The 21512-nt window shown below is 39.5% G+C and overlaps 1 protein-coding gene across 2 annotated transcripts in view; it reads right to left on the reverse strand.

Moving 5' to 3' along the window:
- The window catches only part of PATJ (PATJ crumbs cell polarity complex component), a 160729-nt gene that overhangs the window by 94438 nt on the left and 44779 nt on the right, over nt 1-21512 (reverse strand). For both annotated transcript variants that reach the window (XM_074831865.1, XM_074831866.1), the window contains exons 18-24: nt 9705-9914; nt 8704-8823; nt 5453-5821; nt 4216-4336; nt 2949-3105; nt 1591-1662; nt 558-735 (exon numbers count right to left, since the gene is read on the reverse strand). In XM_074831865.1, the coding sequence (XP_074687966.1) occupies nt 558-735; nt 1591-1662; nt 2949-3105; nt 4216-4336; nt 5453-5821; nt 8704-8823; nt 9705-9914 (1227 nt within the window). The remainder of the gene's footprint in view (nt 1-557; nt 736-1590; nt 1663-2948; nt 3106-4215; nt 4337-5452; nt 5822-8703; nt 8824-9704; nt 9915-21512) is intronic.

The following is a 21512-nucleotide window of genomic DNA, read 5'->3' on the forward strand; positions in this document are numbered from 1 at the left end:
CTTCACACACAACCCTAAAGCATATACAAGAACAGCACTATCAGCTTGGGAGTCCAGATTCAGTAGCATTCATCTGAAGAAAAATGAGTAAAAAGTCAATACAGAGCCAGAGATGAGAGCCAGGAATGGCTTTCCCCCTATGGCACCTGCCAGCATCAAGGACTTCTCGCAAATAGTAGTTAATCAGACTGTTAACTATTCCAAATTAACACATGCAAAATAACAGACCAAATCTCACTATGAAAAGCCTGTTCTATATATTATAACTTATGCTTTTAAAGGTATGCTATAACTTATAAGGCACTCTCATTTTTTTCATTTCCCCATCAGTTACCAGGACCTATCTTTTCTTAAATATAGAGGACAATGTTAAAAGAGTTCCACAGTTGGACCTTAAAAAAAGAAAAGATGACACCAGGGGTTTCTTTTGGTTTTCAAAACACAGTGTCATCAATACTTCATGAAGTGGCGGCAGTATTTTGTTCCTCTCTCCTCCCCAAGCTGTTTGAGTCAATCTTTATTTCTTAGAATGAAAAGGTAGGTTTATCTGCATTTACCTCAAGTATTTTATCTCCAGTTTTTAAAGCTCTTGTTCTTCCTGCTGGGCTGTCTTCCAAAACTTGTTTGATAAAGATCCCTTTAAGTTCTTCTCCATTCTTCAGGCGCTTTATGATAGTTTGTCCACCAACAATACTGATTCCAAGAGACACGTGAGGGTCTCTAAAGATCTCAACACTGAAAAAATACATGTGGTAGTTTAACAGCTTGAAACAGTTTTTTTAAACTATAAATGCAAAGCCTTAAATAAATGTAAGCTTCTGGTCTTTCAAGAAGATTTAATAGAGTAAGAGGATAAAGTTAGAAGCCTAAGAATGCTCTCAAGAGTTGCCTTTTTACCCTGAGCAGATCTTACGCCACAAAAAGAAGAAAACTCTGCTGCCAACTCATGCCCACTGGGCATAGACTTTTATTTCAGAGAAAGTCAGGATAAAACAGGCAGGTCTTCAAGTAAACACTCATGCTCTTCTAGTTCGAGCAAATTATCTGGAAATGGCAAACACTGCAAGTGGCATGCAAGACAAATAATAAAGTGTTTCATACAACTTTCTGAACACTGACTTCAGTGTATCAGATGTATATTCATCAACTTAAGCAGAAACGTTCTGATCTTATTTTACTTCGGACCATAAAAGCAATTCACCTAAAAATGTCAACAATACAACAAGGATGTGGCTAAAACTTGGCTTGGCAATTTGGAATTCTGCCATTAAGTTTAGCAGAGAACCCATGGAAAAGGAGACAGCAGCACTATGTGCATTGTTCACACCTAATAGTTATTAAATGAGCAAGAACTTGTAGGTCATCCACAACGTAAACCCGCCAAGCTTTCCCAAGTCAGCTGTATAAATAGAAGGCATAATTCTGTTGAACATCTGTTAAAAATTCACTGTATCTACGAAAGCCCAAGGTACACAAGTACCTTAAAGTTATTGGCAGAGGACGGGAGAAAAAACAACCACGAGAACTAATCGAGTTCACAGAAAAAAAGACATAAGGTAAATGGGAAGAAATGTCATCATATGAACATACGTCCGTGGTGGTCCCCAGTGGCTGAAGTTTGGAGTTTCTTCTCCTTCTCCTTCTTCTCTCTCAGGTAATTCGCTAATTGGGGGCAGAACGAGGAGAGGAATAAAAAATTAAAAAATTATCACCCATGCCAGGTCGCAATTCCTTACATATTTTGTATCTGGCAGTGAGACAGCAACGCCTTCTCACACTGTCCAGTTTAAACCAAATGTGCAGAGTCAACAGACTAGACAGGAATTTTTGTATTTAGGTTTAAATGTACTTAAGGAATGCTCCAGAAATAAACATGATGGGCAGACCAAATTTATAAGCTGCTCGGTGATATACAAATCTGCACTGCATTTACTCATTTGAAATGACTATTTAAGCAATTAACATTTACTTTCTGATAAATATGCTGTGATTCTTAGAGAGGGATATAAACCTGATAAAACCAGTCTAGCTGACCAGAAAGCAGATCATGATGCAAGTGGGAGAACAGATCCGGTGTGTTCCATTAAACACCCCAGAAAAGGGTGTTAATTAAACTTTTATAGTATACGTGACTCACCTATTCACAGAATAGGAAAGGAAGCATGGAATTGCAGGCCCCCACAGAAAGGTTGAAACAATACATCCTTGCACACATTTTCTGTAGATCCTGAGAGCTGTAAATGCTACTCTTAAACTGCAAATAGGAAGTAGAATGTTGTGCTGAAGAAATAAACCCCTCACCTTATTGTTGAGCTGAGTTCCCTCCGAGGAAAGATTAGAGATGAATTAGGGAAGTACTGAGGATTTGAATCAACAGCTCCCAAAAAGCAGATCCAACTACCCACTCACCCAAAACTGGTGGGGAAAGAATGGGACACTTGACAGATGTGGCAAATATCTACCACCAGTGCCAGCTCAAGGTTTCTCAGCACCACTGACAAGACTAAAATTTCCTGCACGGGCCTGAGAGCTGTGGCTGATCTGCTCTTCCCAGAAGGAAGAACAAAGGGAAGGGAAAACCAAGAGGACAGAGCTAAGGTAAGGAACTAAAGGGAGAGCTCCTTAAGTAGTAATGACCAATGCTGCTGGTAAAAGCTATGTCTCTCTCCTCCAGGACACATCCATACTCCCCTCACGGTGGAGTAGGTGAAGTAGGTGGCAGAGCCATTCACACTTTTCTGTCCCAGTACTCAGCGGAGGAAACATGGGAAGTAAACATTCAATAAGGTTGTAAGGCAAAATTCAGCTCCTTGGACAAAAGTCATAGAACTGGCCATCCATGTATATCTTACTGCTTCACGCAGCTTTTGATGATTAGTCAGCTAAGCAAGAAGACAGTTAAGATCATTAATTGAAAATCTTCCAAAAACGGAAATCTTCCTCTGTACCTGCACAACACTGTTGTAGGCTGAGCTAAGGTGGTTACTCTCCCAGATTCCAGCTTCTTCAAAAAACCAGAATCCTCCCCTTTTAATTCTTCCTTTTCAGTAGCTTCCAGATCAACAGCAAGCCCAGGTTCTTTAGAGTCAATCTGAAGCTTTGTACCTGAAGAAGAAAAGGTATAGATGTGAACTTTTGCTTCCTCTGTCCCTGTGTCTACCAGTTATCACCCTTGGAAATAAACCCCTTAGCTCACCATGTTCCAAATGTGGATGTTGTGTGATGATCAAGAGGCTTAGAGATACAGAACATTTGTTTTCGAAGGAAACCACACTAAACGCTTTTTTATAGCGCCTTGCTTCAGATGCACATGCAGTCAAGCAGTAACAGGAAATGCTAAGTCTTAGTGGAACTGAGACATGCTTAGCTACAACTTATGGGCCAGACACTCCTCACAAGAACACATGATTAGAAATAGTGAATCCATTCTTTATGCAGGGAGAGCAGTGCAAAGCCCTGCTCCAGCATGGAACATCAGCACGCTGGGGAAGACTGATGTCATTTTGGTGACATAAGCATCAACATTAATTGAAAAACCAGAGCTCCTTGCAAGACTCATCAGTCTGCCACTGTAGCTTACACAGTGTCTGCTGTACAAGATGTAGGTGATAAAGAAAGGAAACAACCCAACCTCCTTTCTCCTGACCAGCGAGTGCTACCTCAGGCAGGTTGATAAATTTATTTCCCTGATGATGTACCAAATTCTAACCATCCATCTCTGGCCATCTGATAAGGAGAAACCCTGCTTCTGAGCACAGATTACAAAACCAAGGTATGGGGAAATTACCTACCATAGAGTTCACTTGCAAATTGTGGTTGTGGTAAAGTTATCTCCAGAGCCTGTCATGTTTTTTTTTGTTTTTGAAGTGCAAAAATCTGTAAAATCGGCAATCAAAAGTGACTGAGACAAATTCCTGACAGAAATTACAGCCATGAGATGTGGAGTCCTACTGGGCACATCAGCTACACAGAAGAAACGATTCTCCCTAGGCAGGACAAAGCTGCAGCCGCTTTCAATATCCCTTGTGACAACTGTAGGTAAAGATTTGGAGGATGAAGCAAGATCATGAAGCTGAAACCTATTTAAGGCCAGACTGTCTTGAACCTGCAGAAGTCTTCATTTGAATATTTTATCATTTAAAAGAATTTGTTTTGGTATAAAATTTAATTTGTAAATATGAAATTTTAAGATAAAAGAAAAGACTTCTTACGAACCTAAATCCATCTTGTTTTCTGCTCCTGACTGGGTAGTTTCAATATCAAATATGTCTTTTTGGTAGCCACTGTGTGCTGTGGTTCCAGAAAATAGTGAACTTGTACTAGCATTTTCTTCACACTTCACAGACGAGAAAAAAAGCAACTAAAGTTAGAAAGCAATGGTATCAACTTGTACAGCGGTATTTGACATAAACATTGATTTTTACAGCAAACATTCACATTTTCTCAACTACATTCATATTTTTTCAGAAAACTATGAAATACTAACTTCTCATTTATGCTCTATATTAAGAAGAGGCATGTTATGTGCAATTGCAACATAAAGCAACTGTATCTTTCTACTTGCCTGTAATCCAGACAAGAAGTTCTTTACTCTTGCTCCTTTGTTGGTTTTGGGTAGCAAATGTATACATTTAATATTGTACACTCTGGTATAAAACTGTTGCTAGAAGCTGCATTTTAGCCTGTTTATGTACATAGTGCATAAAGAGACAAGCCAAACAAAACATGAAGTTATTGGTGGCTGTGATATTAAATCCTTTTCCACTTCATTTTTTTCATATAAAAACATACATCTTGGAAGCTGGTGCATGGAAGGCTGATATTATCACTTTTTTGTTTCGCAAGTGAATGAAGACTCAGAAAACAATAATTCTCATGATACTTGAGGAGGACATATAAGTAAGAGTTTTGCAATTTACCTGAAGCTGTCTCCTCCTAGTCCTTCATCCACCAGTATGCTTATTACAGTTGCTTCTGCCATATCATTTTTCGCTCAACTGCACTATCATCTGGCTCAACGAATTTGGATTAAAAATAATGAGGAAAAGAGGGAGCTCCTTTCACTGACATTGCTGCTGAAGCCCCTGGGCTATTAAAACCACAAAGTGACATTCTGCTTTTACTGACATGCACCACATTAGTACAGCTTGCAAAAAAAGAACTGAGCCCACAAGTCAGAGATGGGAAAGACGACGCAAGTACAGGATGCCTGTAAATACACCAACCACAGCACGTGTCTTATTCAAGCAGTTAAATATACAAACAGTAAGTAACCAAAAGAACCTTCCAAAATGTACAAAAGGATAGACTTGTGCCTGTTAGAGGTACCCAGATCTCATCTAGTAATTAAAACACTAGAAAGACTCCTTACAGAGTTTAGGTCTGGAATTTGCCTTGAAGTATGGGTCCCATGGTCAGGGTACAGCACCGAGACCAACACAGCATTCCTTACCATTTGATCTTTATTGAATGGATATTCCAGGGACTGTTTCGGACTTAAGTTAACACTGGATCTTAAGTCTTGTATTTCAGTAGTCTCAAGTTGCTTTGCCCATCGTTCTGTATCGAGGTTCCTCTCTGAAGTTGTCTTCTGTCCATGTGATGCATTATATTTCAGGAAGTCTGAATCTTCATACTCATCATCCACCAACATTTCCCGTTCTTCATCCGTTTCTTCTGTTCTGGGTTTCAGAAATTCATGCATCTCCCAGGACTCCTTCTCATACTCGCTGTCGTTTTGAGAAAGCTGAAATGACCTTCCCAAGTCCAAAGTTGGTTCATCAACAAGTTCTTCTTTAAAAGGTGTTTCATCTCTGAAACCCTGCAGAAAACATCACAGAAATAAAGATTTTATGTTTCTTGATAACTCTTTTAAAACTATGTTTTATGTTAGGTCCATATTAAAAGTACATCCTGATTTTTAAAGTGAAAATCTTCCACCCTTTGCAGAAAATACACTCTCTGACTTACAATTTTAACACCAAAAGTAGACATTGCCATTTTTTTTTAAATCTAAAGAAATCTAAGTTGTACAGCTTAGATATTGCTTCAACCATTCAGAATAACCAATCTGGACAGAATTTAGGGAATGAAAATTATTAAATAACACTAAGAAACCTACAAGAAAAAGTATATATAAATCCAGCTAAAGTATCTCTACGCTCCAGACTTATCTGCTATCACTTTATGAATGCATGTACATTTCTTACAATACCATCAGCTAAACAAAAAACAACCTGAGTTTGCTTATGCAACAGTATCAGCAATAAAAAAAGAAAAACAAACCAAAAGCCACACTCATTTGTCCCTCCCTTGGGTACTCCATACAATATTGTAACCTGGGGGAGAGGGCAAATGGATGACCCACATCCTCGGGGTGGGGGGAAAAAGGAAGTAATTGACTGTTCATTATCTGATACCCTTATGTTTTAAAGAGAAAAGTGTTCAATTTTCTATGGAATTCAAACCACAGAGCAACAATCAACAAAACCAAACAACAAAACCAAAAGAAAAGGTATTAAAACCCATTCTGAAAGATCTTACTCAACGGTTCTTTTTCTAGGATTTGTTGTGTGCCTCCCTAGTTTCCAATGCTCCATGCTTCTCCCAAACTAAACAGGGTGCTCATGAAGTGAGTCTGCAGAGGCGTCTCTGAAATTTTACACCTTGCACCGCTACCAGAAAGCTTGCCACACACAGAAAGCTTTTCCTCTCTTTTCTTCAGGCCATCAAGTATGTATGCCAAACCCGAAACCAATCTACAGATTCAGGGGTCCTCAATCAAAATGTTTTTCTTTCTGCTTCCTACCCCTTCCCAGATTCCCTAAGGTACTTCACTATTTCTGACCTTTACTGTCAGAATCCTGTTTTGTTAGGTTTGTACAAATGCAGAAGAAAAAAACCCAGACGCTGCCAAAAATGTTTGCATATTTCAAATGAGAGGCAAGAGAGAAAACAAGAGACAGGCAAGAGCACAAGGAAACAAGGCAATAATACTAGCTGGCACAAAAGCAGAACATGAGCAATCTAGAAATTAGCACATTTTTCATAAGCATCAAATGTTCCTTTAATCTATTTGACCTGTGTACCTCAATCTCAAAAAATACCCAGTCTGAAGAGATTCTAATTCTCTTCATCTTTACTTCATTTCATTTCATTTCACTTCGCTTCTGCAGCATCATTCTCCAAACACTTCTGTAAGAGGCACCAACTTCACCGTTGTATAAAACAGTTGACTTAGCTCAGAACCACCCAGCGATTTGTATTACCACCCCCTGATACAGCACTTAGGTATGTATAATCACAGACTGCTGCACTGCAGTAGCAGACGCTACCAATGGAATAGGGAATACTGCAAACATGACAGTAAAGTCTACTGTTGTAGCATATAAAATCTTCAAGTTCTTTTTTTTTTTTTTTTTTTAAAGTCAGCTTTGTCAGCACTATGCTAGTGCATAGGAGTGGAAGCCATCATGACACACCACTCTTGGCTCTTATATGGGCAGGTAGGATAATAAATGGATGGAAATTTTATACTAAGCTCTAAGCTACTATCAGTGCTGTCATACATAAGGTAAAACAAAATACAAGCAAATACCTCTGCGTTTATTCTGTAACAAACTGATCATTTCTGTTTCTATATTCAGCAGGACTTTAAGATAGAATACTTTATTTAAAAATACTTAATAACATTAGTTTTATTTAGGAAGCAAATAAACAATCTGAGCTGGCAGAGAACTAATTGCTCTGCCAGGAACCCTTCTTATGCAGCTGGAAAACAACCACCTTCATTTTACATCATGAAAATCAGTAAATATCATGTCCAAGCTAATTTCTACACAGTATACCTATATCTTCCCTGTAATACTGCTCCTTTTGGTGGTTCTAATATGCCATTTCAGCATTAAAGATATGTTTGTATCCAGAGTCAGGTATACATGTTTAGCAACAAGAAAATCTAGAATTTATTTTTATTACTGTGTTGCAGTTCTGGATGATCCTTTATGTATTATTGTCTTTTCTGGTCTAAAAAGAATGCTTTTACCAAGGTGAATTAATAAAAATTTGGCAAGGCATTTGAGAACAGATGAAAATTCGAAAATATCCACATCTCTCTCACCCTACACAGGTCAGTATTGCAATATTATTGCCTGTCATCCTGGTATCTGAATTTCTCACTATCTTTAGTGCCTCGTCCTCCCATAATAAACAGAATTATTTCTCAGAAAATAAGAAAAATTGAGGAAGAGAGTAAAGAAGTAACTCAAGACACGTAGGAAGTCTATGAAGAAGAACAAATTTCAAGCTTGCCTTAAACATTAGACTCCTTTTTTGTTTTGCTTCATTATAATAAAAAGTGTTCTGCTTCCATACCTTACTTCCTCTGCAAAGCTGAACCAACTACTTACGATTACTAATAACGTAGCATTCCTATTTCATATCCAAGGTAACCCAAGGTATTTTAATGGCATAGTAAATTCGATAAGACAGTCTGGGAACTGCATTGGTAAGTGCCATGCATATGCTTAGTGTTCACAATACAATTAGCATACAGTTAACTATTGGAGTCTTTTTCAGAGGGAATCCAGCCTGAAGTCCATCTGACACTTAAGTCTTATGTGAAGGACATACCACTTTTTTTACTTTAAACCACAATTTCCTGTCTGTATAAACTTAAGTTGAACCAAAATAGTAACAAAATACCTGTGGTGCTTCAAGTATCAGTGAGAAATTAATATTATCTATTGCTTCTGCAGATCCAGGGCTGGTTTTAATGTTGCTGGAATCGACACTGTGCATATTCTCCTCCTCTTTGCTTTCTCCCTAAGAAAGGCAATCAAAATGATGAGTTAGGGAAACAAGCAAAAAAATTCCCATATTTTTCAATAAACTAAAAGGGAGAGGAAAAACTAGCCATTAGAAAGGTGACAGAATTATAAAAAAGGGAAATCATAAATGGAGAAGATGAAGACAACAGCTTTTATTCTTAAGATGTTAGTACAGATAGAGTAAAAAATAAAGAGATGCATAAGAAAGAAAGACAAGTACAAGGATATGAACAATGAAATATCACTTTTTCAAAAAGGAAAGAATATCTTTAACAGCCTTCCTACATTCCTATTTCACCACTCCTCTACCACTTTGAATTACAAGCACTTTCTATTAGATGGTGCTTTAATTAATTTTGCCTGGGTGCCCTTGATGAACAATACTGCAGTGTTCTCAAGTAAACTACTGTCTGTTCCAAAGCCCTGATTCTAGAAAAAGGAAATTCTACTTGAATTTACAGTCTTGACTTCAAACAGATTAAGTTTCTTTGATGTCAGTGGAGCTCAAGCAAGCACTTAGCAGTGTCTTAAAGTGAAATGAACTTCAGCACATATTTAACTGATTTGTTGAATTGCTGACACCATCTTACACCTATGCATAGGGCCAGGGTGCACAGGTTTGCCCAGACATGTGTTTGGATTCCATCTGGATGTTCTTTCAGGAGAAACTTGCTGGTCTTCCAGTCAGACCTTTTGGATATTGAGCTGCCCATTTGCCAGCTAGCCAAAATTTCTGGACATGTCAAGGTATATGCATAGCAACTTAGTCACCTTCCACATGCATACATACTTCTACCCTGAACTTCTCCCCCCAAAAGCAACCCAATCGACACATGTCATAGAATCAAGTGGAAAAAAAATAAAATCAGTCCTTACCACCAAAGGCTTGCAGATTCCAAGGGAAACTGTACCCGGAGGTACAGATTTCAACACTTCCACCGCCTCTGCTAAAGTGGCACTGTCCAAATATGTCTGATTTACAAACACCAAGCGGTCACCCGGTAAAAGCTTGCCCCCACGTTCAGCTACTCCACCTGCCACCAAAGAGCTGATCACAATGGCTGTTCTTGTTGGATCTAAGGGATCCTGGGGGAAAAAAAAAGAAAAAAAAACCCAAAAAATCCAAAAAAAGTCAAAGCCCCCAGAAAGCTGATGTTTATTTTGAGTATGTAAAGAACACTTATGCACATTCATCATCTAATGCTACAGAACTGAAGCTTGCTGAGACCTTCAAAAGGACTGTCTACTAATACTGCCAAGGCTTACAGTTTACAAAATGAAAGGTTTGCAGTAGGAAGATATTCTGTCACTTGCCTAATCCATTAAGAAATTTTAAGATCCGAAAGCTGACTGATACCCTGCCTGCCCTCTTACAAACACAGAAACGGCCAGGCCAACCTGCAAATAGAAAAACAACACTGGCACTCTTCCACAAGCCTCCATGCAGCCTGTTACGTGCTAATGTTACATAAAATAAGCATTCTGCATGCCATTCAAGAGCTTCATAGCAGCAAAATTAATGTTAAAAGAAATCATTGCAAGATTAGAAATGTAATTAAAATATCAATTTAAAGTTAAAAATCAAACCCAAAACATTCAAGAAATAGCAGTATACCTTTGCTATATTACTACAATGTTCCTGCTTTGTCAAATCTGCATGATAACTTGTAAAAGACATTTTCTTCATCCATGAAGCTTCCTTAACAGACAATACAGGGGACACCAACAGAAGAGTAACTAAGATTATTACTGAAGACAGGGAACAGAGTAGTGGTATACACAGAGGAATGTGAAGTAGAAAATATCATACACATTGGAGAGGCTATAAACTGATGCAAAGATATTAACTTAATTTTTTTTTCCAGTATTAGCCTTTGTGTTGTGTCATGTACCATTTCTATCACACATTCAGCCATTTAAAAATTAATCTTCAATCCAATGAAAAGATCATAAGTTATTATACAGTGGCAGAAAGATACACAAAACAAATTTATGGGGGTTTTTTTGTTTCCTTGTTTTTTTTTTTAAGATTAGAATTAGCCTTTTTCCCCCTTGCTAAGGGCTCATAAAGTTCAGAAATGCTCCTTGTATGCACTGGGTCTTCAAATGCATAATCATGTATTATTTTTCCCTCAGGACTTGCATCTTATTCAGGGCATGGGAGGAATAAAAAAAAAAGGGCAAAATTCAAATCACAAAGACCACCATGAATTCAGCACCTCAGTGTTAATTTGAAAACAGGAATGCTTTTTTAACTCTTTATTTTTATATGACTATACATTGCTTTCCAAGGGAACATGTTGTTTTGGTTTTTTTTTTTTAAGGTATGTGCAAATATACGAGGCAATGAATGTAATCTCTGTAAATGGCTGAAATTAGAGAACTGAAATTAAGAGTTCAGCAGGAAGAGCCATGCTGAAGCTGAATTGAAGTAAACACATATTAGTAATAATTCTCTCCTGTTCTACTGCTTAATCCTGCCATTTCATAATCTTCCCAAACACTGGGTATCTGCATTGTACGGAAGAGGCTTCCTTGCGAGTATCATGTCTTGATAATCACGCCCAGCAACCTCCCTCTGCTGCGCAATGGTGTTCTGCCTACTGAGCCCGTGCCAATATGCTTGGGCTGTCCGACTGTTTATGCTCGAACCTGCCTCACACAATGCCGAGGGGAAAGGATTTCATTTGTTTCAAATAGCAGGTTACTCGTGTTCTGCATATGCTTTGGAAATTTTTAGAAACAAAACAAACCCAAATGCAGGAGGTCCAGAAGAAGAATCCAAAGGATTCCAAGATGTAAAAAAGAGAGGTTTTGCTTTAAGAGTGTTGAATTTTCAAAATGTAAAGTTATTGCTGCCCTTTGTGTAGAGTCTGCCCTGCCTGCCCTTTCCGACAAAACCATGTGCCTAACCACCCTCATGACAGCTGACCACAGAACAAACACTTTTTTTTTTTTTTTTTTACACAGACTTTTGCGATGTTCTTAATTTTTGGGTTTGCTCCAATGCAAAATAAAAAAATAATCTTTGGACTTCTTTGCAAAACCAGGATTGTGTTGAGACAGCCATTTTCAAGCAAGTAAGGCACCGTTCACATTAGGAAGGCTTTGCTAATAGAACTAAACAAGCAAGTTTTCCTATCACAGGCTCATCTTGCCATGGCAGGCAAGGTTTATGCTGGTTCCCTAAATGGGTGAATGCTCTCTCAGCAAAACTACACCTTTGCTGATGCAACAGCTTTTATAATATGACTTTTGCTGGCTTAGCTATATTGATAAAAAATGAACAAAACAAAACCGGCACTCATCCTTACTGATGCAGATAAGCTGACAAAAATTTGCGAGTGAATGACTGGCCCAATGAATTATGGTGCTGGCTGAGAATGTGGGAGAACCAGGTTCAAATCACTGCTCTGTCTGATTCAAAGCTGCTCTTTTTTTGGGTTTCAGATCAGAACCACTTAAGTAGGACATGGGAATCTCACCATTAGCTTCTTCTATGCAGATATTCAAGGTCAGTGGCCTAACTACCATATTTCTGATGAGAAACAGTCCTGCTTCAACTTAAGTTTTCACTGAAATAAAAACATTTTGTCTTCAATAAATCATGATGTTTTGGTAAGAAATAATTTAGCTGAAAGTGTTCCAACCAGCTCTAATCCTCATGCTGAAAATGAACATTGAGTTCCTGTAAACTTGTGCAGTTCCTATGCAGTAAAGTTTGAAGAACAGCGTGGTTATCTTCACTGCTTTACAACATGCATGAGCATAAGCCGCGTATTGGAATTGCTTCCTGAAGAGCAGCAGTAGAAATCTTCTTAAAAAGGGGGCCCATATTAAAAACCATTGATCAGGCAAATACAAAACAGGGGTTGTAATTACACTGCTGTTTCCAAGCAGAGGGAGCTATTGTACAGGAAGAGAAGAGCAATATAAACTACACAGTGACAGGGCTAAGCCCGTAACGTGAGCAGTGCTGTAAAACCTGGAGTGTTTGTTACCGGTAACCGTGAATCGCAATGCGATTGCCATGAGGAATGCAACAAAAGCCGCACGTGAAGACACAGACCTACTGAATTTCAAGGGATAATCATCAATACATATTCTCTATAATTTAACATGAGGGTGATTGTAACTGTGGATTGCACCGTGCTTTTCTCATCAAAACAAAAGGAACAATGTTTTTTCGAAACCTTGCCTTATGATTTACACTCAAACCCAAATGCACCCTAAAGAAAAACACCTGCTAAAACAAGACAGCAAACACTGAATTCACATTCACATCTTGTAAACAGCGATTACAACTGGCCTGCGTGGGTTGCTGCCTTGTTTTTAACATAAAGCAGTGCTAGCAGCAGGCTAAAAACCAGATTCTTACCTTCTATACTAACTGCAAAAGGCAACTTCACTCCCACAGTGCCCTGATGGACTTCGGGGCCACATCCATGTTAACAGACCAGCTAGAGCCATTCGAGGTTACTAAACAGCATTAACTGCTACTGCACACCTACCCTAAGGCTTTTGATTCATTTTACTTGGCTCACATTAAGCCAGATAATAGTGATTTTTAGTCACTAACAGTCAGGACTGGATTTCAGTCTGCTTTAAAGCAAAAGGTTCATTTACTTGGATGTTGTTTACAGGCTGGGAAGAAACTCCCTCCCCAAACCCAAAGCTAAGATGTTGCTGTAATGGTACTCGGCTGGAATCAGAAGTGACTCAACTTTAATAGTTCAAGAAATTATTACATGACTTGCATTACAGCAGAGGGAGTGTGTACAGGACAGCCCCATGCAATTTGGTCATCTTAAAATGGGCATGAACTGCCTTGGTACATTTAAAGAGGAACTTTTAACTTCAGTTTACTGAAGGACTCCTTTACACAAATGAATCATTTATGAACAATAAGGAAAGGAATCGGACTGCAAAGTAAGGCTATCAGGAGACAAACACCCTTAACTCACAAGCATTGACATGAATTCCTTTTTTAAAACAGAATTACGTGTAAAAAAGTTTGCCACTCATATAAACGATGAAAGCTGACCACTGCCATGCACCAGCAGCAGTGCAGGATGCTGGCCTCCAGGTAACCCTTTGAGGAACTAGTATGTTGTAGCTGTTGTCTTTTCCTTTGTGCTCGAGCCAGCCATAGAGTATATGAACTTGTGTAAAATAGTCACAATTTATTCATACTTAGCACACCATATATTTAACTACGCTGAACCATAGGTTTTCCCTTCCCCCCTACTGCTCCTCATCAAAATCCACAAATGTTTCCTGGAGTCCAGGTGTCAAATTTTTCTTCTTATTTTCAGAGCCTCATTTGTTCTGGATTCATTTAGCAGCGCAGAGTCAAGCAGGGGCCACTGCAGTTGCTGCCTCTGGGATCCCTGGATTCGGAGCAGCATGAAGTCTCTTAAAAACCTGAGCTCTGCTAAAATGTTAAGAGTCCCAGGAGCACCAAGTTAACAGAGTCATACGTGCAATGCTGCTGGAGCGCGTAACTTTACCGTGGCTTCAAGTGAGGGATTCGAACTTGCCATGGGCACCAAAGATTCACACTCAAGTTCGCTAGCAGAGGTCCTTAGGAAGCAAATCTGGAAATATAACCAATGCAGCTTACCTCTGTCCATCACACTGGAAAATTAAAATGACAACCGACTGACTCTTTCCCCGACCTTACCGGCATGTGAGGTTTCTGCAGCTGCCAAGAGAGGGCACTCCAGGCCAGCCCAGCTCCCGCACTGCCGGAGGCGTTTCATGCTCTGACAAGTCCATCCCCATCTGTCCAGCCCCCAGCTCCAACAGAGCCCTCGCTATGCGCAGAGGATGAGGAGCAGTCTCTCCAGACAGTAGACTGTAGCTATAACTCGATTGGATGTAAGCAGCTACCACGTTTTCTGGGGTTTTGTTTGTGTTTTCCTTTTTTAAAGGCTCATATGAAAATGTAAGACAAAGCTGCGGGTGACTGACATTTACTGTGCAAAGTCACTCTCACTTAGTTACAGGCTATATTAGTTTTGGCATCACTTAAGATCTAAATTCAGCTAGCCTGACTTCCTAGAATATTTTAGCTTTCTTCAAGCAACAAACTGCCTGCTACCACAAAAACACTCCTCTGAAAACAGACATCAAAAATAGCATGGCAAAGGATCCCAAAAGAAACAGTTTGAAACTTTTTTCCCTGTACCAATTTTGATTTATCTGAACAATTTTACAAGTGCCAATTTGTATACTGCAGGTTTTTGCGAGAGAGCCAAAACAAACACATGTTAGAGCTCAGAGGTCAGAGCAACTCAGCTTCATTACATTTTGCATGGGACCACTTCCAGGTCTAACATACATATCCATATTTAAAACTCTTCAGTTTGCAAGTGAATAAGATACCAGACTGAAAGAGTCTTAAACACAACGCTGTAGCATACTGTACAAGGAACATACACTCATCAACAATGAAAAGGACCAAATGCATTTTATGTTGGCCTTACTATTATGTAGAACAAAGGCAGAACTGCGCGTGATTTACCTGTATGCTCAGTGAAATTACTCAAAATACTCAACTGCGCTCTCATTTTGTGAAGTGCCACTCGTTGCCTTTGCAGAGCCACCCCCCACATACACACCAACAATGCCAATCGGATGCAAGAGTCAAGAACAATAAACAACCTGCAGCCTTTCCAAAGGCACTAAGTACTTCCCCACAGAAGGAGAAGAGAAGAGGAGCCACCTGTGAGTAAGGTCCAATTCTGTCCTTAAGGTGGCCTCAGTTTAGGACTGAGACTCAAGGTCCAAACCTTTTGTTCATTCACCTCAACATATTTACAGGAGCTGGCTGTAGGAGCTGCCAAAGCTACTCTAAAGCCTGAAGAAACATCCCTGAGAAAGTCCACAACTAGTTTTTGTTAGATCCATTGCACGGGCAATCAGACTGAAATTCAAAGCGTTTAAGACTTGTTTCTGCCTCTTCCACTCATATTAGATTGCAGTCAGCAGGACTACTTAGGAAGACAACTACACAATGCACAGCCTCTGGCTGTACCAAAGAAATAAACTGCAGGCTGATGTGCTGAAGTAATACAAACTTAAATACAGAATGGTATTCAAGAAGGAACGCTGAACTTTTCTGTGATGTAAGGCAAAGCACTGGAAATAAAACATAAGTATTTATTGATCTGCAGTGAGGGAATAAAGCAATGAATTTCAGAAGGTCTAGTGTGCAGCCAGCATTAATCAAAACTTCTGTTGTGGGAAATGTCAGCAAAGAAACAGAAATTCACAGAGAAAGAAAAAAACATAAACAAAACACAGAGAGCCACACCCAAAGGAGAAGAGAGAATGGCAAAATAAGAGTAGGTGGCACAATGGGTTTCCCACACCGGGCTTTCATCATCTGCGATCTGAAATCCTATCAGTCTTCTACAGCAAGAATGAACATGGTGGCCAGCAATTACTCAAACCCACGTAGGTCTGGCAGAGCTGGCAAGCGCTACGCAGGCAGCGTTCATCTGCTGCGGAAGAGGGATATGCAGCAGATAGTTGGGGACGAAAGTGCCTCCAGGGAATGATCAAAAGAAAAAGATCTTACACACTACTGCTATTATCAAATAATAAGATCAAAAGATAGGCACTGACTATGGTAGTTTTGAAAGTGTCACCGTGCAGTGGGCTCAGGTGCATGTCACTATCTTTTAATTTATCAAACTTCTCTATCAACCTATGGTTTCATCCGCCTTTCATATTTGCTCTCAACAGAGCTAAAGTCACAGGGATTACATTCATTAGACTCTCTTAATATCTTATACTTTCAGACTATCCAGCTCCAGAAAAAACACACTGAATGCTGACTACAGGGAAAAGCCACAGAGATAAGAAAAAAAACCCCTGAACTCATAAGGAAATGGAGGAAAGCCACTGTGTGATGAGATAAAGAAAGGATAAGAGATGTGTGGGAATAAAGAAAAAAATACCAACGAGCCAAGGGAAAAAGTATAAATGGTATCACCTATATAACCTACAGTCAATGGTCTTAATGCACATTCTGAGTTTGATAAGCTTTCAAATTCAAATTCACCAAGACAGCCCAGCAAGCACTTCCACCAGTTAGGTATGCTGACCTCAGCACAACATGTTAACAGTCTGTGGAAGCCCAGTATGTGTTTTCAAACAAACCAGAGCTCTCTGCACGAAGAGCTTGCATCATAAACAGCAAACACATGAATTACGGAAAATTTGCCACAGAAAAAGCTGCAAAAGAAAAAGGGGGAGACAGGACAGGCTGTTTTTTGCAACAAGGATCTGCAAACAGTGACTTGGCCCGAAGAAGACTTGCAACAGTATGGATGGTGGAGAAGACAGAAGATGAGGCAAAAAAGGTTGCTCAGAATTTTAAGGCTACTGCAAAACGCAGTGAGAACAGACAGAAAAACTCCAAGTGCAATAGCACTATTTGCATTTGGGGAGCAGCATCCTCCAGAAGGGTGAGGTATTAAGAAAACAGAATACCTCATAACTTCCCTGAGTTTTCAGAATTCTTCATGCTTATCCATCAGCACCAACATATACCTCAAATCTCATCGGTTCAGAACAACAGATTTGGAGCTGTCTGGGTTGAGCCTTTACACGCCCATTGCTCCACCATCTCCACGCGCTCTCTGAAGCGCAGCTTTTAGGTAAGCAGCACTCATTTGCACAGTTTCTTCTAGTCTCATCTACATTATCTTACCCTTGCTGAGATTTGCCAAGTGTTTAACAGAAAATCTAGCTACAGTTTTGTCCCTTTAAATTCTCGCCTTCTCTTGCAGGCAGAAGACATCTGTGGAATAATAATGAATTTCTTTGGTTTGGGGTTTTTTGTTTTTATTAAAAGCTATTCTTCCTAGCAGGAAATGAAAAAGAACAACCAGATTGTAGAATTTGGGGGAATAGGGAAAACATTTCTAAAGGTTAATAATAATACTGCTTAGCATTTATTTTAAGGATATGCGACAAACCAAAGAAAAACAGATGTTCTCAGTAATGCTCCAGTTTCTCTGCAAACTCAGGTATTGTCCAGAGCACTGGCTGTTGCAGCTCGCATAAGACAGGAGGGCTGTCCCTAGGACACACCACTCCACCCTGTACATGAGATTCCTCCCTAACTTCTCACTTAGAGCCAGAGTGATGCCCCCCCTGCCAAGCCCAGCATCAGGGCATACCCAAGCCCTAACGTGACGTCCCGCATCCAGCTTCTCTACCTCAGCAAGCTATTCCTGTGTATCTGCCTGTATCTCATGCTGAGATACACAGTCTCTTTGATTTCTTATTAAAGTGGTTTCTGGTCTCCCAATGCTTTTAGTACTGCTGCACTGAGGTTTTGGAAACCACTAATCACGAACACCCTAGAAACTTTACCAGGAATGTGCTCAATTGCATTCACCAGCTCTTCGGTCCTGAAAAGTAGTATTTAAGCTGAACTCCAAGAGAATTTTTCAAAAAGCTACATTGAATTCAATTCATGACACACTATTAAGAATTATTTTCCAAATGAAGCAGCTTAATATGATTTAAAGGATGCAGAACTTTCCCATAGGGGGAGAGAAGCAAATCCTCCGTGAGATGAGTACCAACACAGTTGGTACTGAGGCTTACAGAACTTTGATGTTAATGAATGTGGATGGGTTGTAGAGATGGGAGAAAAGCTGCCTTTATCAGTTTTCCCAGTACCAAGCTGATAGCCATTGTAAAACTGCTTTTTAATACAGCTGTGGAGCTTTTGCCAGTAAACCACAGGTTTCCATCACATGATCAGGTGAAAATGTGCTTAACAAGGACGTGAATATGCTTCTTTGTTCATAACAAACTTATCACAAGACAGACAAAGCTCAAATTATCACAAGAGGGCAAACGCTTAGCCAGCAACATGTCAAAGCATTCCAGCCCCGCATCTCACTGTTGAACAGTCCAAGAAAGAAAAAAAATATCATCTAGTTGAATACCAACATTTACAAATAAGAAGTTGGTTTGCTTTTTTGTAACTCTACATCTGGAGCCTGTTTGTTTGGGGCATAAAGAAAAAGAGGAAAGATATTTGGAGACACTTAAATTGCTTCACTTCCTGCCGTGAATGACTATGCAGTGATTTTGTTATAAAAACCAATTGTTTCCCATGCTCCCTGGGAGAAGGACAAAACGTAACCTGCTGAATGTGCAGCAAAAAAAAGACTTCAGTTCAACAGTAAGAAAAAACTGCTAATGATAATCAAGATAAGCCCAGGCATAAGGCTGCCGTGGAGTTCCTATTGCTAGACTACCATAAGAACCCCTTAAGTGCTGACACAGGCTGATGAAGGTGGGCACCCTTCACGCTGTTTCGGGTCTGAGTATGTGAAGTTCAGAACAAATGCCTGTTACTGCTTCTGTGGATGGGTAGATATTTACACCCATGTTGGCAAGGACCACTTGGAGGAGGTGAGTCCATGAGCTCCTACAGCCCCACAGGTCTGTAGGGCAGCTGGTAATGTGCAAAAGCGGCTGGAGACAGGGGACTAACCTTTCCAGCACAGAGAGAAACAGCATCTCACAGGCATCCTAAGAGCTATGTAAACCATCAACCCTCTCTAACCCAACCCTTGCCCTCTCCAGTTTCACGCACTTTGAAACAGTCGCTTTAAAATACTCTGACTTCAAAGCACAGTAAATTAAGCTTCACATAAAGTCCATTCAGCTTTTTGTTTAATTTGATAAAAGCTCATCAGACCATTCAAGTTACCTTCTGGTCAATACTGCCTCAAGAAATCTGCAATTCAGCTACCTGTGGTTTTTCCAATATTTCTGTAAAACATTACTGACAGGATCTGTTGGCCTGCATGCATCAGGTCTTTGGTAAACACTGTTTCAGGGCCAATCAAAGTACCTTTTATATTATTGTGATCTCTTCTTTTTCTCTAGAAGCCTTCATCTTGTGTGACTTTTCTTTCCTCTTGCTCTAACACCCTGGGATCACTGTCATTTTTATACAGCATTTCTCCTCTATTTTAACCTGATGACATATCATGCCCCCTTCCATTTTAATTTCTTTCTAAGAAAAAGGATTGGTCTCAATAACAATGGCTTAGCTCTTGACTTGCTGGCTAGGAGGTTTAGCTTCAGGCCAGACAAAGTTATTGTTAAGCTGGATACTTTCACGTCTATTGACAAAGAACAATAAATATGCTTACCGTAGCCCCTTGCATTACAGATGATCCCAAAGCACTCTACAGTGTACTAGGTCCCTCATTCACCATCAAAACATACTTGCCGCTAACTGTGCCAGCAACACTACATAAAAGTTAGTTAGGAGGTGAAAAAGAGAGCAACTTCTCCAAGTGAAATTACAAGGAAATTAAGGGAGGTAGAGTATATTACTTCACAGAGAAGTTGGCCAGAAGACCAAACAGCACACCTTTTTAACGGCCAAAAGGGGGGCAGGGGTCCCTGTTTAAGATAGAATCACCAGCAATGCAACGCTGCTCCTCAGGTCTCTGCTGAGCAGGATGCGTTATCAGCTGAAGAAAGCACACCACACACAGAGCCTATTGGCATGGCTGCTGCTGCCTCTCCTCCTGCAGGTTTTTCATCTGAGCATTATCAAGAAAAAGCAATGCCTAGCCTAAGAGCTTTGACAAGATCCCAAAACAGTGGTGACAATAGAAAAAATACACAGAAGATTTCATTTTAAGACCTCTTCAATATTTCTTATTTAAATAAGCCATCACACTAGGAGAAAAAAAGTCCATGAAACCGATCATTTCAAAGAATACACAAAGCATCAGCCACCCCATCCACCTCCCCTCTTGCCCAGTATTGACCTTGCTAGCAGAGCAGCAATCCCAAAGATTTTAGATTTCCTAACACATAATTACAAATTAGGACATTCAGCAAAGGGGAAAAAAGATTTTTTTATACATAGTGATCATGGGAAGCTGAACAGTATTCTATATAAATACAGTCCCATTATTGCAAAGAGGTAAGTCTACTCTATTTCTCTAATGGTATCCCAAAGTTTTAGGAATACGTGTACAGGCCTTCCAAGAGGACCTTATTAAAAAAAGAAGGCAGCTCTGTTTTAAGCATTTAAATCCCTAAAGACAGACAAAAGAAAACACAGGACAAAGTAGAAATACTATTGATTATGCATAATTGGTATAATTAATTTGTAATTAGTTCATGAAAATATATAGGCATTGGAATTATGCTTGTACATTTCTGGGAATATCCTGCAAGTCACTTGGGATGTGCTTATTATTTATTTGATAGATGAAACATTATTAGAAAGATAGCCCATTAAAAATTAATATACCAGAGTAATAATTTCTCGATCTCAGCATTCAGTTTTCTACATAGTCAGATTCCTATTATACCTCACAAAGAGTTTTTATTAATACTGTTTTTCAGAGCGTGACTTGGGAATCGCAACATTTTAGACAACTGAGGTACAATATCCTTTACCTCAAGTATGTAGTCAGTTTTGAAAAAACAAAATGACAAATAGTATAAATCATATACCACAAGAGTATTCAGCACCACCTCTAATTCTGTAATCAAAATTAAGATGGAAAGGTAAAAAGCCTTGCGCTTTAAAACAAATACCAAACAGAAATCGGAAGCAGTAGGAAGAAATTTCCACAGCACCGTAAAGCAGCCTGGTCTTTAATTGCTTAGCATTCT

The sequence above is a fragment of the Strix aluco genome, chromosome 8 (genome assembly GCF_031877795.1).
Source record: "Strix aluco isolate bStrAlu1 chromosome 8, bStrAlu1.hap1, whole genome shotgun sequence".
NCBI lineage: Eukaryota > Metazoa > Chordata > Aves > Strigiformes > Strigidae > Strix > Strix aluco.